The 18,076-nt window shown below is 42.3% G+C and overlaps 1 protein-coding gene across 1 annotated transcript in view; it reads left to right on the top strand.

Annotated features, from left to right (window-relative positions):
* The window catches only part of LOC124038984 (disks large-associated protein 1-like), a 203,395-nt gene extending 187,094 nt beyond the window's left edge, over positions 1–16,301 (top strand). The window contains exons 5-7 of the mRNA XM_046354887.1: positions 7,185–7,365; positions 15,823–16,079; positions 16,298–16,301. Coding sequence (XP_046210843.1) covers positions 7,185–7,365; positions 15,823–16,079; positions 16,298–16,301 — 442 coding nt within the window. The remainder of the gene's footprint in view (positions 1–7,184; positions 7,366–15,822; positions 16,080–16,297) is intronic.
* Positions 16,302–18,076: the final 1,775 nt, after the last annotated feature.

The raw sequence follows: 18,076 nt of genomic DNA, 5'->3' as shown, positions 1-18,076 counted from the left end.
TAACTGTAGGGTGTCAGCAAATATAACTAAAAGTTGACCCTATTCATCTATGGCAAAGATACTTATATGTTTCTCCTTTCATCTGTGTCTGGTGTTAGCTAGTTACTGGCTAGCTAGGTGTTCAGCCAGCATGGAACAGAAGGGTTCGTTAAAAACTCCGACGTCAAGTCAACACATTGATCAGTGCTGCTGTGAACTGTATCCTAAGAGATATGCCAAAAGGGAGATGTGTGTATATATTTTTTTTTTAAACGATTTTATTGATGCAATTTCTGTTCCTTTTCAGAATGACATTTTAATGAAACATAGTATCTTAGGATCTCACTTGGTGAAGACCATAGGATTGAAAATGAATGAATCCAACAACCATGTCACCAGCAAACACACACATGGGTGGTACTGGTAATGCAACAAAACAAGATCTATTGAAAAGCACAGCGGGAAATAAGGCTTACATCCCTACAATTCTGTTTCTGGAGGGCAAAAACATTTCTGTTTTGGGATTTTTGTTTCGCTCTTCAAATAATTAAATCATTAATGGTTCTTCAAAGACTCTAAATTAGATCCCCTATGGCATCGCTCTCAGTAACCTTATTTGGTTCCAACTTGCACCTTTTAATTTTTTGTGTATTGACATGAGATAGTCAATAAACACATGACTTCATATCACAACTACTTAATCTTGATGATGTAATTCCATTTTATTCATCTCGCGTCTCTTATCTCTTTCCCAACACTTTCCTCCTTCCGTTCTGGACACACATTCTGACAGCACATCCTCCAGCCTGTTACAAGTATCTCAATTACTTATGAGTATTTTGTTGTTTGTATTACATTGGGCAGAAGTACACTCCCATGTATTTTGTAGCAAGTGGCCCCCTTTCACCCTGCATTGGTATCAGAGATCTGATGGCACTCTGGTGTGATAAGAGAGTCTGCTAAATGAACTAAATGTATATGTAAAAATGAACCATTCTAAAGCATGATGAGTAGTATTCTAATGCGCTCTGCCCCGAAGCATGGCCAATTATAATACCCAGTGTGCTTTTGCAGTTCATTTTGGTATGTTCATTTTCATGTATATATTTAAATGTTGGTCATTTAGCAGAGACTTATCCAGAGTGACTTACAGTCAGTGCATTCAACTAAGGTACAGTAGATAAACAACAACATGTCACAGTCACAGCAAGTAAAACGGATCTTGAACCGTTACTGAGAATGTGGTTGCCGTTTGGACCGCCCACTTGCAAATGTATTTCTGTGTTTGAAAATACAAAATGCAAGTATTTTAATTAAATACATTTCAAAACACAAATATTGGGTTTATTTTGAGACGTTGATATTCTTTCTGGTATTTTGTCATTTTTGCCCTTCCCTGTGTGTGCGTACGTGCGGCATGTTGACTGGCGATGAAACGCCACAGTGAGGACACATACATCGTCACACAGAATAATAAAAGTGTTTGTTATTGCTCCCACTGCGTTCAGTGAATGATGAATTCTGTAATAAACATGCTTCTATGAGGTGAATATCAATGAATCTCCCTCTGGATGCTCAGTCATCATTATGGAGAGAGCTGAGCACTGTGCGACGCCAATTATGGAACGATGGTGCAGCACAGAGGCAATTAATGACTTTAATAGGCCTATAAGCAAGCACGCACGCATACACACACAGGAATGGAAAATACCATTAAGATCAATGTATCAAAATGAACTAGAAATATAATTGTATTTTGTAATGTATTCAATTAAAATGCATGTGTTTTGTATTTTAAAACACAAAATTACATTTGTGCGTAGCCGTCCCGAACAGCAACAACATTCTCAGTAACGGATACAAAAAACATTTACTTGCTATGACTGTGATACAGTATGTTGTTTCAGTCAATCAATCAAATATATTTATAAAGCCCTTCTCACGTCAGCTGATGTCACAAAGTGCTGTACAGAATCCCAGCCTAAAACCACAAACAGCAAGCAAAGCAATGCTGTTTGTGGCTAGAAAAAACTCCCTAGAAAGGCCAGAACCTAAGAAGAAACCTAGAGAGGAACCAGGCGATGAGGGGCGGGCCAGTCCTCTTCTGGCTGTGCCAGGTGGAGATTATAACAGACCATGGCCAAGATGTTCAAATGTTCATAGATGACCAGCAGGGAGAAACATTTATCTACCTTAGTTGAGCAAGTCACTCTAGATAAGTGTCTGCTAAATAACCTAATTGTAAATGTGTATGTGAAAATGAACATACCAAAATGAACTGCAAAGCACACTGGGTATTATTATTGGCCTTGTTTCGGGACGGAGCTCATTAGAATAATACTCAGCATGCTTTGCAATTGTTCATTTTTACATATTCATTTATCATTTATATTTAGTTAGTTTAGCAGATGCTCTTATCACACCATAGTGCCATCATACTTTTGATACAAAATGTGAACTACAATTTTTTTTAAATGGTATAGAAAAGTATTTTGTATTTTGACAATACAAATAACAGAATTACTGTATTTTGAAAGTACAAAATACATTGGACTGTAGTTCAGCCCAGTGTAATTCATATGACAAAATATTCAAAAGTAATTGAAATACGTATTTCAAATACATGTAATAGACATTCTTCCCATCTCCACACACACACACACACACACACACACACACACACACACACACACACACACACACACACACACACACACACACACACACACACACACACACACACACACACACACACACACACACACACACACACACACACACACACACACACACACACACACACACACACACACACACACACACACACTCAGAGCTTATAGAGTGCCAAGTGTAAGTCTACACACCCCTTGCACAGTCTTAATTCTATTTTAAAAGATAATCAATTAGATTTTCTTCAGACTGATGTACACAACTTACTTCACATTTTCTAAGTGAAAGAAAAAATGTCTAGAACATTTTCCATGTTTTGATTGCGTACACTGAATTTGACAGTAGCTCACGGGCATCTCAGTGGCAAATATATGTCTGTATTTCGTATTACAGTACAATTACTGGAATATAAATACGGTATTAAAGAAAGTACTGTGTAATGACACACAGTACAATAGCATAAAAAATAGGTGAAGTATTTACACATTACAATATATATTAATGAATATTCAGTGTTTTATATCACTTGCACTTCTATAGACCTTCCAAAGTGGCAGTAACTTCCAGAATGGCTTTCGTAAGTGTTGAGTGTTCCTGAATGGTCTAATCTCAGTTCTGAGTTAAATCTGTTTGAAAATCTGGGTTGGACTATTGAATATTGAATATTGCTGTCATGACTCCGAAACCAAATTTAATGAGCTTGAGCAATTTTGACAAAAACAATGGATAAATGTTGCCCTAAAGAATTGTGCAAAGTTGCTAGAATCTTATTGAAAATGATTCAGCGCTGTAATGGCTGCCAAAGGTGCTTCCGCAAAAGGTTTACATTAACTCTGGGTTGTGAAGACATAATTAATTTGGAAATGTTTTATAATTTTTCTCTCACTTTGAAAATGTGGAGTAGGTGGTAAAGATAGATAGGGAAAAAAACAAATTCATTCCCTTTTTTGATAAAAATTTGAAGCAGCAAAATGTGAAGACTGTGGAAGGGGTGTGGAGACTTTCACTAGCGCCTGAATGTTAACTCTTAGATGTTAAGTCCCCATTTGTAGGGGACTTTGAGTGGTTCTGGACTAGTTCCGACTGATATTTCTGTGTACAGCACACTCTTTTGAACGACACAACATCAATTGCCTTAAACTACCGAAAAGCGCTGCTTGTCCCGATACTTATGCACTATTGCAGTGTTTGTTTGCATAGGGAGTGACATGCCACATTTTCAGGCCTATCCAGGCAAAGGAACGATTTCCTGTGTCAGCTGCGCATGCAATAGCGCATATGAAATGAGGGAGTTTAGCAGATGCAACAATAGTAGTTTAATCTCGCAGTGATGTTCTCAGGTGGATTTATAGAGCTCAAGTTATAAAAAAAAAAAAAACATTTGTGGAATTGAAACACAGACGGACAAAATCCGTCCTTAAAGTTGTAATGAGTCACATTTGAATGGCGACTCTGCACCGCTCAGTGGACGTTTAGGAGAAAAGTCTCTCTGTCGTCAGTTATATGAAATAATTCCAATATTGTGCTGTCACTAAATATAACCATATTTATTTTACAGTTATAGGAAAGGTGAAATCGTGGGCACCCTATTCCCTATATAGTGCACTACTTTTGATCAGAGCCCTATGGGTCATATATAGGGCACTATATAAGGAATAGTGTACCATTTAGGCCGGGTTGGGCAAGAAAAGAGAAAAGAGCAAGAATAGGCTTTTGTAGGCTACAGTCCAATCTGTCTTCCAACGGTGCGACTGCTGTCGGCCAAAGATGATCCAACTTGAATAAAGGCTTGGAGGTGAGGATGACAGCAGTGGTGTCGTCTACGGCGATACGGATATCACTTATTATTGATCTCTACATAACGCATTGATGTGAATCACACTGCTGATCTCTCATTTAGATATTTGTGCCTTACGGATTGTGGTTGTGGTGGACGGCTGTTCGCAAATCTAAATGTGTATTTGAACCCAATAATGGTTGAATTCAAGAAGTTTAAGCTGCCAATCAATCATTGTTTTTGAAACAGGTGGACAGCCAGTGAAAAATGTGCTCTTACAACAGCTGCATAGTGCAGATCCCAGCCTATGGAATAAAAGTGGGGCTTTCATTGCTCAATCTAATTCATGCTGATAAAAAAAAAGATCCATAGGCCTAATGGACACATGCTTAAACTTGTACACTTTTGATCCTCCGAGAGAGAGAAAGAAAGAAAGAGCGAAAGAGAGAAGCGAAAGAGAGAATTAGAGAGAGCATACTTAAATTCACACAGGAGACCGGATAAGACAGAAGAAATACTCCATATATAACAAACTGACCCTAGCCCCCCGACACATAAACTACTGCAGCGTAAATACTGGAGGCTGAGACAGGAGGGGTCAGGAGACACTGTGGCCCCATCCGATGACACCCCCAGACAGGGCCAGAACACAATGCCAATTTCTGGGTCGATTAAACCCATAAATAAAAACGTAGTCTAAATTGTGAGGATTATTATTTTCTAGCCAAAGAGAAAAAACAGGCTTTTGGTGAGAAATAATGACATACTATACTAAAACTAATTTACTCCTGGCCTAGATTTCAAATTTCTTCATCATTCTATTTTGACGGAAACAGACTTCCTGAATAACATAATGCATTATAAGAACAACATAATGTAATCACAGAGAGGAGGAGAGAAAGAGACAGAGGAGAGAGAGAGAGACAGAGAAGGAGAGAGAGAGGGAGAAGGAGAGAGAGAGTGATAGAGAAGGAGAGAGAGTGACAGAGAAGGAGAGAGAGAGAGAGAGAGAGAGAGAGAGAGAGAGAGAGAGAGAGAGAGAGAGAGAGAGAGAAGAGAGAGTGACGTACATAACACAGCTTGTTGTTCTGTTATGGAGGATTGTACACACACACACACACACACACACACACACACACACACACACACACACACACACACACACACACACACACACACACACATAGGGCCTTAGGCGTACTGAGTAGCATGTGTTCATTAAAGCAGACCTGTTCCACTGGGCCTCTCCAGGATAACACGACCCCCTTTGAGGTCGTGGTGATTGCAGGCGGGCAGGCAGGCTCTTGCATTTGGTCGGACACAGTAAACATGTTCCTGATGGTAATCAGTCCCACAGGGGTTGATCAGTCAGCAGATGGATGGAGACCGTGGAGGGATAGAGGTCCTGTGGTCTTCATAGACCCCCAGTCCAATCCTGTCAATATCGTTGAGTTTTAGAGTGTATTAAAAGAGATCACACTGTATCGAAATACATTTAGATCAAGTTTCTGTCCCCTTCTCTCGTTCCTTCTTTCCCTCAATGTGAATGTGTATTCCTCTTATTCTGCTCCCCATCCCGATGACCCTTCTCTTTCCCACTCTCATCCCTTGTCTCACCCCTTTTTACCCATTCCCCTCTCTCCACTCTTCCTCTGTCTCCTCTGTCTCCACCCCTCACTGCACCAGTCCCTGTGTGCCCATCTTTCGCCCCATGTTCCATCCATCCAAGAATGAGTAATCGGGTTTGCTTCGCCGTGGTAACCACGCTCTATTTTAAGGAGGCGATACATAATTAAGACAGACTGGACCTGGAGGGAGAGAGTCACAGGAGAGAGAGAGGATGTGTGTGTGTGTGTGTGTGTGTGTGTGTGTGTGTGTGTGTGTGTGTGTGTTTGTGTGTGTGTGTGTGTGTGTGTGTGTGTGTGTGTGTGTGTGTGTGTGTGTGTGTGTGTGTGTGTGTGTGTGTGTGTGTGTGTGTGTTCATGTGCGATTATGTGTGTCCTGTTTGAAAAACAATTCAACTTTCTACACATTCACGTCATTGCATGTGTTAATATTATGTTGTTTGTTCGATGTTTATGTTGTCTGTCCAATGCCGTTGTAATGATATCATTTCTCGTAGAAAGAGCTATTTACTTTTCACAGGTTGCATAACACCAAAATGCATGTGGAGTTTAATTTATGGACCTATAAACACACACACACACACACACACACACACACACACACACACACACACACACACACACACACACACACACACACACACACACACACACACACACACACACACACACACACACACACACACACACACACACACACACACACACACACACACACACACAGGTGTGAAGGTGCTGAAGGCTATCCCACCTGCTTGGTGCCTGCAGATGAGGGCTAATGAGCTCACCCTTCAGCTTCCTCTGCGGGAGAGCTGTGTGTGTGTGCTTGGGTGTGTGTGTGTGTGTGTGTGCACACGTGTCTGCGTGTTAATCTCTCTCCTTCACACACATCTCCCCACTACTTATATGGATCAGAGTCCATTTTCTCCACTTTATCGTGCGAATCAAAAGATATTCCAAGGACGCTCGCAGCTTCTGAGACAATATGCTTGTTGATTAGATATGGGCTGGTCCTGAAGCGGTTGAAGATTGAAGCGATTGAAGATGCATGAGGCTGTCTCTCATGCATATCCCTCCTTCTCTCTCTATCTCTCTCCAACCCTCTCTGTCTCTCTCTCTCTGTCTTACTGCAGGATCTCCACTGACTCGCATTCTCCCAAGTTGCAGATCCGGAGCCACAGCTACCTGCGGGCGGTGAGTGAGGTTTCCATCAATAGAAGCCTGGACAGCTTGGACCCGGCAGGGCTCCTGGCCTCGCCCAAATTCCGCTCGCGAAATGAGAGCTACATGAGAGCCATGAGCACCATCAGCCAGGTTGGTGCCCCTGGGGGCGCGTACCTCCCCCTGTCCCATCCCCTAACTGTCTCCTGTCCTTACTTACTCCCAACGGTAGCAGGGGAGAGGAAACAACCCAAAAGAACCATTGAAAAAGCCCAAATCAAGCCCAATCCAACCCCAAACCAGGCAACAATCAAACAATCATTCAGCAACAATCCAATCGGAGCGGCTAATTAAACCAAACCATCTCTAAACATTTGGGTGTTGTTTGGTCTGATGATCAGAGTAAAATTCACAGCACTAATTAGAAATACAGCCCACCTTTTCCCTGACCCCCCCCCTCCCATCATCCTGTCTGTCTGTTAATTCCTCCTCTGTAGACTCCAATGACACACATAGAGAAATATTCCAATTAGGCTCTCTCATTAGAGCTGAAACAGGACTGCTTTCATTTTCAACAGCTAGGACTGCACATGGACTGCGGGGTTGTCCTAAGTACTGGAGGCTGTTAAAGGGAGAATGGCTGATTGTAATGGCTTGACGGAATAAATAAAAATGGTACCAAACACACATATATATATTTTTTAACGAAGCAAGTCAGTGCCTTTCTAAAGTCTTCGAAAGCCAAGTTGAAAAACAGATCACCGACCATTTCGAATCCCACCGTACCTTTTCCGCGATGCAATCTGGTTTCCGAACTGGTCATGGGTGCACCCCAGCCATGCTCAAGGTCCTAAACGATATCATAACCGCCATCAATAGAAGATACAATACTGTGCAGCCGTATTCATTGACCTGGCCAAGGCTTTCGACTCTGTCAATCACCGCAGTCTTATCAGCAGACTCAACAGCCTTGGTTTCTCAAATGACTGCCTCACCTGGTTCACCAACTACTTGTGAGATAGAGTTCAGTGTGTCAAATCAGAGGGCCTGTTGTCCGGACCTCTGGCAGTCTCTATGGGGGTGCCAGAGGGTTCAATTCTCAAGCCGACTCTTTTCTCTGTATACATCAATGATGTCGCTCTTGCTGCTGGTGATTCTCTGATCCACCTCTACGCAGACAACACCATTCTGTATACTTCTGGCCCTTCTTTGGACACTGTGTTAACAAACCTCCAGACGAGCTTCAATTCCATACAACACTCCTTCCGTGGCCTCCAACTGCTCTTAAATGTAAGTAAAAACTAAATGCATGCTCTTCAACCGATCGCTGCCCACACCCGCCCACCCGTCTAGCATCACTACTCTGGACACTTCTGACTTAGAATATGTGGACAACTATAAATACCTAGGTGTCTGGTTAGACTGTAAACTCTCCTTCCAGACTCACATTAAGCATCTCCAATCCAAAATTTGAAATTGCTTCCTATTTCGCAACAAAGCATCCTTCACTCATGCTGCTAAACATACCCTCATAAAACTGACTACTAAAACTGACTACCAATCCTTGACTTTGGTGAAGTCATTTACAAAATAACCTCCAACACTCTACTCAGCAAATTGGATGCAGTCTATCACAGTGCCATCCGTTTTGTCACCAAAGCCCCATATACTACCCACCACTGTGACCTTTATGCTCTCGTTGGCTGGCCCTCGCTTCATATTCGTAGCCAAACCCACTGGCTCCAGGTAATCTGTAAATCTTTGCTAGGTAAAGCCCCGCCTTATCTCAGCTCACTAGTCACCATAGCAGCACCCGCCCATAGCACGCGCTCCAGCAGGTATATTTCACTGGTCATCCCCAAAGCCAACTCCACTTTTGGCCACCTTTCCTTCCAGTTCTCTGCTGCCAATGACTGGAACGAATTGCGAAAATCACTGAAGCTGGATTCTTATCTCTCCCTCACTAAGTTTAAGCATCAGCTGTCAGAGCAGCTTACCGATCATTGCACCTGTACACAGCCTATCTGTAAATAGCCAATCCAACTACCTCATCCTCATATTGTTATTTTTTTGTGTTTCTCCTTTGCACCCCAGTGTCTCTACTTGCACATGTATCTTCTGCACATCTATCATTCCAGTGTTTAATTGTTAAATTGTAATTATTTCACCACTATGGCCTATTTATTGCCTTTACTTCCCTAATCTTACTACATTTGCACACACTGTATATAGACTTTCCTATTGTGTTATTGACTGTCCATTCATTTATCCCATGTGTAACTCTGTGTTGTTTGTGTTGCACTGCTTTGCTTTATCTTGGCCAAGTCCCAGTTGTAAATGAGAACTTGTTCTCAATTGGCCTACCTGGTTAAAGAAAGAAAAAAAGAACAACGGCCTACCCCGGCCAAACCCGGGCCAGTTGTGCGCCGCCTTATGGGACTCCTAATCACGGTCGGTTGTGATACAGGCTGGAATCAAACCAGGGTCTGTAGTAACACCACTAGCACTGAAATGCAGTGCCTCAGACCGCTGCGCCACTCAAGACCCCTATGGAAACCATGTGTTTGATACCGTTCCATTCACTTAACTCTAGCCACCACTGGTCATTAGCAGATCAGCTAATGGCGAATGCTCTGTTTCGTGTAATACAACATACATTGTTTCCTGCTAGATGCTTAATTCTCGTAGCACACCTTGGAAAACCAGTGTGATTTATGTCTCTCGCCACAGTAATGCTTCACAGCCGTTGTTTAAAAGCAATTACTGCCATGTGCACTGGTGGCACGCTTTATAAAATGGACCTTAAGCATCTGCTCATATGTCCTTTGTGTTAAGGAGGTGAGCAAACAATTTCTGAACCAAAAGTGTTCAAAACCCAAAGTGTTTCTTAAATCTGAATATTTGTGATTTTAAAAGAGTGTTGTGAAAACACTTTGTGGGGGTTTCAGTGCATGACAAAGGCTCCATCAAAACACAGACACAAAACAAAATCTCTCTCATACAATCAAATGATTAAGAAATGCAAATGATTTATAGCCTAAATATTGATTGATGATGAGGGCATGTGGAGAATATTTCAGGGGGAATTCCACATTAATTTTTTTTGTGCTTTATTTAGACAGATTAGAAACAGGAGTAGATGGAAATTGGGACAGGTGGAAGTGGGATTTGAACCCTTGAGGCAGTAAGATGGTACATTTCATTTGAATTTCACAGAAATGTTACACGCTGGACCACACAGCCACACTGTATTTTTTTTCTGGAGTGAATTGAAATGGACAAAAAACAACTAAATGTACTTGATAATAGTGGATGCAAGTAATTTTAGTGATTTGTTCATTTAATTTGATCAAAAAATGTAAGAATAAATCCAATTGAATATGTTGCTCAAAATGTAAGTATATTTTCTGAGGATAACCAAAGACTTAAAATTGAGTCATTGGACTCATTGGGAGTCTGTTTTTAATCTCTTTGCACTTCTTATCTTGCATGTGGCTCTGTTTTTAGAGGATGTTGGGTAAATTAAACTTTTTTACACAATGTCTGAGGAAAGACAAATATACTTCTATATTAATATGAAGCAGCTTGTTGCGCCATGAGGTGTAATGGATCATGATGAACAGACATCAAAACCCTCAGGAAAATGACATTCAATGATGAGAGTGACCCATTCCCACATTTACCATTTTTGATGGTAGCGGAAAATACAGTATCCTGCAATGCTTGTTGTAAAACCTCTAGTTAATGTTGGTGGAAGGAGCACTGAGCTCAGCAATGGCTGCCAAAATGGGTTAAACGGGCTAAATGATGATCAGATACATAAATCAATTGTAAACATACAAATACTCCAGAAACACCAAAATAGTATTAAGAGGCTTATAATGTATCTAATTCTGCACCCAACAGAACTCGAAACACCTACACAATGTGTTCAACATTTCCCAGTAGGGCTCCCAGTCCCTGGCAAGGTGTTGCACACTTGATTAAATGGTGTTACAACACACCATGTAATGTTTCAAAACATCTCGGGGATGATGTGTTTTAATACTCCAGCAAAGTTAAGGTTTAGTCTCCTTCGTGTTGGTGGCAGCTCAGTTGCCACTAGTTCTGTATCCCAGAAATAAGATGTTACAGTGTGTGTGACTGAGAGTGAGTAGTGGTCCTGTCCTCGCTCATTTGGAGGGAGAGGAGGATGGGGCTACCTCTGGCTGGAGCACCAACAATGTGGCCCTCCAGGGGCCCATGGGGAGAGGCACAGAGCCCTCAGGCATTCAAGCCTCCCTCACCGGCTCTAGCCTCTCCAGATCCAGCCCAGTTCACACACCCAGCCAGGCACACACACACACACACACACACACACACACACACACACACACACACACACACACACACACACACACACACACACACACACACACACACACACACACACACACACACACACACACCCTCCCACACACACACACACACAATAGGGATGTTAATCCGTTAGCTGCCAAAAATTCATTTGACCTGTCATGCTTATCGGTCTATAGGTTAATTTGCATAATTTTGTGGAATTAAATTGGCGCGTGTGTATTTTCGTCAGTCGTCATGAATTTGATTTAACACAGCAACAGAGCCTAGTTTGAGGAGCAGAATATTCTGCCACCTGTAAGATATTGTGAGAGTAGCTCCTCCAAAAATCTGCTTCTGTGAGCCCAATCATTACGCAGCAAATAACAATTCTAAATGCAATCGCTTGTTAAAAACTTTGGTGGCCACGATTAAAAAGGAGATATTTTTATTGATCAATCTCAACTCGTAAAGCGCGCATCCCATTCGCCATTCGGCTGCATAAGGCTATAGCCGGCCTACCGTTGACTATCAGAGCATCACCCACCACTTTGCAATATGAGCTCGAGGCAGTATGATGGTTTGAAATGTTTTACTTTACTTCAAATAAGGAGGCGTGTCTTACCTCGCTTCAAAGTAGCCTCGCGAAAATCCATCAATAGAAACGTGGCGGCAGACATGCCATTTTAACCAGCATTTCACGCCCGTTCTAGTGGATTTCAAATCTACTTTCTTTGTCCTGAAGCCAAAGGCATAATCCTAGTCATATTAGCAACCCTTCATTGTAGTTGCTAAATGTCTAACTGAGATGTTCATCTCTGTGACATATGGAGCTGCTCACATTAGGTGCACAGTGTCGAACAGTTTTCCGCGAATTGCATTTTGGCAAATGTTTGAAAATGACGTTTTGTTAGCTGCTTCATTACAGGAGTTGCGTGTTCAATAATAGACTATGGCCTTTTGACTGTATGATGTCAGGCTGGCTATTGTTGCATGTTTCAATGAGGCTCTTAATGAAAATGGTTCGGTCCTTGTATGCATGCATAGTATCAGAGGGGAAGAGGGAGAAGCGAGAAGTTTCACTGCGCTTATTTTGGCCTAAGCTTGGCGCCTGCCTTCCCGCCTTGGGACGACTCCAATGGTTAGTGCGGAAGCATAAGCATCTCGTCATTATATATAGAGCTCTGATAGTATTTTTTTTAACCATTTGTTGACTGGTTATTGAGGGTCAGTTATTCGGCAGCAACATTTACCGAAATGTTCATTTTTTAACACACATAATATTGTTTAACTAACCTTGTGGGAACACACAATTGATTACCCTAACTCAAACCCTAACCTTAACCCTCACCCTAACCTTAACCCCAAAACCTAACCTTAACCATAAACCTGACCTAACTCCTAAAGTTAGGCAGGTAGCCTAGTTGGGCGGCAGGTAGCCTAGTGGTTAGAGTGTTGGGCCAGTAACCGGAAGGTTGCTAGATTGAATCCCAGAGCTGACAAAGTACAAATCTGTCGTTCTCCCCCTGAACAAGGCAGTTAATCCACTGTTCTAAGGCCGTCATTTTAAATAATAATTTGCTCTTAACTGATTTGCCTAGTTAAATAACTGTTAAGAAACAGATTTTTAACACTAATTCTAACCTTAACCCTAAACCCCTTAGAAATATACTTTTTCCTTGTGGGGACCGACAAAATGTCCCCAGTTGGTCTAAATCTGGTTTGTTTACTATGTCCATACACAAAAACATGTCAACACACACACACACATAGGTCTTTAGTGTGAGGCAGGCAGCAGCGGACTGTCAGCCACAGTGACATCTACAAAAAGCCCAACCAGACTGCAGCATACAGGAAGACAACGGGAAAGCACTCAGGCTTGTGTGTGTGTGTGTGTGTGTGTGTGTGTGTGTGTGTGTGTGTGTGTGTGTGTGTGTGTGTGTGTGTGTGTGTGTGTGTGTGTGTGTGTGTGTGTGTGTGTGTGTGTGTGTGTGTGTGTGTGTGTGTGTGTGTGTGTGTGTGTGTGTGTGTGTGTATATATATATATATACAGTGCCTTGCGAAAGTATTCGGCTGTTTTGCAAGGAGGAATGGGAAAAAAATTCAGTCTCTCGATGTGCAAAACTGATAGACATACCCCAAGCGACTTACAGCTGTAATCGCAGCAAAAGGTGGCGCTACAAAGTATTAACTTAAGGGGGCTGAATAATTTTGCACGCCCAATTTTTCAGTTTTTGATTTGTTAAAAAAGTTTGAAATATCCAATAAATGTCGTTCCATTTCATGATTGTGTCCCACTTGTTGTTGATTCTTCACAAAAAAAATATAGTTTTATATCTTTATGTTTGAAGCCTGAAATGTGGCAAAAGATCGCAAAGTTCAAGGGGGCCGAATACTTTCGCAAGGCACTGTATATATATGTGTGTGTGTGTGTGTGTGTGTGTGTGTGTGTGTGTGTGTGTGTGTGTGTGTGTGTGTGTGTGTGTGTGTGTGTGTGTGTGTGTGTGTGTGTGTGTGTGTGTGTGTGTGTGTGTGTGTGTGTGTGTGTGTGTGTGTGTGTGTGTGTGTGTACGTGTACGTGCGCTGTAAAACAAAAAGTATACGTTGATTCCATGTACAATAGTAAGGCAACCATCTGCAATAGGATTGGTACTTTGCTCAACCAAATAGCATTGAAGTTGATTCAACGTAAAATTCAAATAAAATGCAATGGCTGTAGACTTTACCGTGAAATGCTTTCTTACAAGCCCTTAACCAACAATGATGTGTAATTGCGATTGAAATCCAGCCAGAGTGGGGATATCCAACAATCTGAACTTTGTAGGAGACATTGAATTAGCTTTAAATCATATTTGTACATTTTAGTAGACACATGTATCCAGAGCGACTGACAGAAGCAATTAGGGTTAAGTGCCTTGCCCAAGAGCACATTGACAGATCATTTTTGGAGATTTGAAACAGCAACTTTTCGGTAACTGGCCCAGCACTCTTAACTGCTAGGCTACCTGTCCCCCTATACACTGGAGCAGCCGTCTCAGTAAGTCCAACTAGTAACAGATTGAATTAGTTTACAAGATTGCATGTTGTTAGTGTAGCATAAGATAAATCAACCACTCAAAGTACATGCAAACGCAGGTATTGAAACAGACCATTAAGAAAATCAACCTGCAATAGTGCATGCTGGGAAATTTGATAATGATGGGAGTGGTTTTGAGCAAGCATGATTTATTTTTAAATGACCGTGCAAATTTTTATTTATTTCACCTTTATTTAACCAGGTAGGCAAGTTGAGAGCAAGTTCTCATTTACAATTGCGACCTGGCCAAGATAAAGCAAAGCAGTTCGACAGATACAACGACACAGAGTTACACATGGAGTAAAACAAACATACAGTCAATAATACACATGAGTATAAATGCACATGAGTATGTCTGCGTATGAGTCACTGAGAGATGGTGGTCACACCATAGCCTTAGACTAAATGACAGAAGGCCCTGGAGGCTCACAACTCTCTAACAGCTCCTTTCCTATCTATGACATTATATATCTAACACCACACAAGCTCTCTTCCTATCTACCACACATATTCTGCTGCCCTCTCCCGCCAATCACCTGCCCCCAATCCAACACGTTGTCTCAAGCTCCCAGTCAATTCTTCCTCCCTTCTCTCCTTCATATCCTGCTAAACCCCCAGTCACAATTCACCCAGGTACCCTACATCTCCCATGCTCCCTATTTTCTCCTTCCATGCAAATTTCACCCAGGTACCCTACATCTCCCATGCTCCCTCTTTTCTCCTTCCATGCAAATCTAGTAGGCTAGAAGAATAAAAGTCCACCTTGGACACTTTTGGTTTGTGTGGAGTGCTGTCGGAGACTATGAAGACAATACAACCACTACACACACTTTCCCTTAGTTTAGTTCTCCAATGTTGTGACACTTGTTTAGACAAGTTGTGAGTTTTCCCTCCTGTAGACATGGAGAGACACATACATCCTTCCTATGTGTTTTGCCGACACACCCCTACAGCACTGCACTTGGATGGCCCGTGAACTTTCACCCTACAACTTTCCTCCCCTCTGCACTAAGTACTTTGTCCGATTGTTTTGTACATTTCTTTGTGTCTTTTGGATTCCTCAAAATCCCTGAATATACTTTCAACCCTTGTGTACAAGGGTTCTCTCTGGGGAGATGTGGGGCTTCGTGCTGGCGTAGGTCTCTCTAACCTGTTTTTCCCCGTTTCCTGTATGTGCGGGTCTGTTGCCCCCCCTGCAGGTGAGCGAGTTGGAGGTAAACGGGCAGATCGAAGCAGTGTGCGAGTCCGTCTTCAGTGAGATGGAGTCCCAGGCGGTGGATGCCCTGGACCTCCCCATGTCGGGCTGCTTCCGTATGCGAAGCCACAGTTACGTCCGTGCAATCGAGAAGGGTTCTTGCTCCCAAGATGAGGAGGGCATGGTGGGGGGCAACATGAGGGCTATCCCACCCCCCCGGACGACCACCACCGTTAGGACCATCCAGAGCAGCACAGGTCAGTCACACACACTCACACACTCACTCACACTGTACACACACAAACATTATGTGCCATAGCGATACAACAAAACTTTAGCTACCTAGCAGTTCAACCCAGACTCTAGGTACAACACATGCAGTATTGAAACCATGCATAAGTACAGTATTTGTCCAAATTTGCATAGGACATGTATACAATGTACAGTGCGGTCCGGAATAATTGGATCTCTTGATAAAGATGAGCAAAATGAGAGTACATAATTGTATAATTTGATACTAATACAATTGCTTGTGTATTATACATAGACATGTATATAATGCATTATGCATGTACTATTGCACTGCTAATGTAAAGGGACATCAATTGGATTAGCGTTGCATGTGTAAATACACTGACTGCTTAGTCCATACAGCACAGGTCGTCTTTCATACTGTAGACATCTCAGCAGTGGGCAGAGGAGTTGAGATTGCAAAGGGCACACACACACACACACACACACACACACACACACACACACACACACACACACACACACACACACACACACACACACACACACACACACACACACACACACACACACACACACACACACACACACACACACACACACACACACACACCCCAAAGCCTCAGAACATCACCTTATAAATATTAGATCTCCTCTGTGCAGAACTGTGTCTGTATCTCTACTGGGCCTACCTTTAAGAGATTGTTCCTGCAGATCGAAGTCTGTATGGGGCCCTTATTTTAGCGCTCTGCCTCTCGTCCAGTAAAGCATTGAACTAGAACATTAGTGCATGGGCTGCATGCAGTATTGATGTTGAGTGGTGTTGGCGTTCCGAGTTTACTTTGTCTATTTTTTCCTCCATAAAAATTCACCATCTTGCATTGGGGTGGCAGGGCAGCCTAGTGGTTAGAGCGTTGGTCTAGTAACTGGAAGGTTGCAAGTTCATATCCCCGAACTGACAAGGTACAAATATGTTGTTCTGCCCCTGGACAGGGAGTTAACCCACTGTTCCTCTGCTGTCAATGAAAATAAGAATTTGTTCTTAACTGACTTGCCAAGTTAAATAAAGGTAAAGTAAATTGTAGGCACTCAGAGCCTGAGTGCATTAATCTCTCTTTCTTTAATTATCCCGATTAAAAGCCAGTTCTTTCTTCCACCCAGCCAACGAGGTTACAGGCAGCTAATTAAAACCATTTAGTGCAGATTGTAAGGATGGCAAAACCTGTTCAGTCAAGTTAAAGGCACTCCTCATGATTCTTTGCAAACATTAATTTAGTGCCATTTCAAATTCTGCTCCGTTGATTCCCTTTTCCCTCCCAAGGCAGCGGAGGATAACAATGTATTTTACTAAGTCAGTGGGAAGAGTATGAGGTAAGGTCATCCGGAGATTCGCCACATGTTTATTTGAAATAAACACACAATTATAAGGCAGTGAAGGCTGGAGGAGGAAATTGATGTTTGCGTTTCTTGTTTGGGTAATATTGATCTCTGCGAGGAGAGATTTGTGATAGAGGGTAGCCCCTCCCGGACTCTAGTAGGTTACATCCCAAATGGCACCCTATTCCCTGCATAGTGCAATACTTGGGCCATGCACTACTTTTGAGTAGTGCACTATATAGGGAATAAAGTGCCATTCGGGAACACAGAGCTCTAGTCACAGAGGAAGAGGAGGCGAGAGGGACATCATTCATCACATCAAGTGCTATTGGCATGACCTCTACTTGCTGGTGGGCCAGACGTCTGGTCTGGTCTGGTCTGGTAGCAGGAGACGGATAAAACATGATCAAGTACAGGTGGTATTTGATCATGTTTTGTCATGCAGACACACACACACACACACACACACATTTGTGTGTGCACACACAGACACACACATGATTTAGTTTCAGTTTTAGTGTTAGGGACAGAAAGCATGCGTGGGAGGCTAGGGGCCATTGGGGTTGTATAGTTTTGTGTGTTTTTGGGGATGTCACTTCTTGCAACTGGAGGGTAGTAATACATAAGTT

The sequence above is a fragment of the Oncorhynchus gorbuscha genome, linkage group LG07 (assembly GCF_021184085.1).
Source record: "Oncorhynchus gorbuscha isolate QuinsamMale2020 ecotype Even-year linkage group LG07, OgorEven_v1.0, whole genome shotgun sequence".
In the NCBI taxonomy this organism is placed as follows: domain Eukaryota; kingdom Metazoa; phylum Chordata; class Actinopteri; order Salmoniformes; family Salmonidae; genus Oncorhynchus; species Oncorhynchus gorbuscha.
The sequence above is the reverse complement of the archived record's forward strand: the minus strand, read 5'-3'. Positions and strand labels throughout refer to the sequence as shown.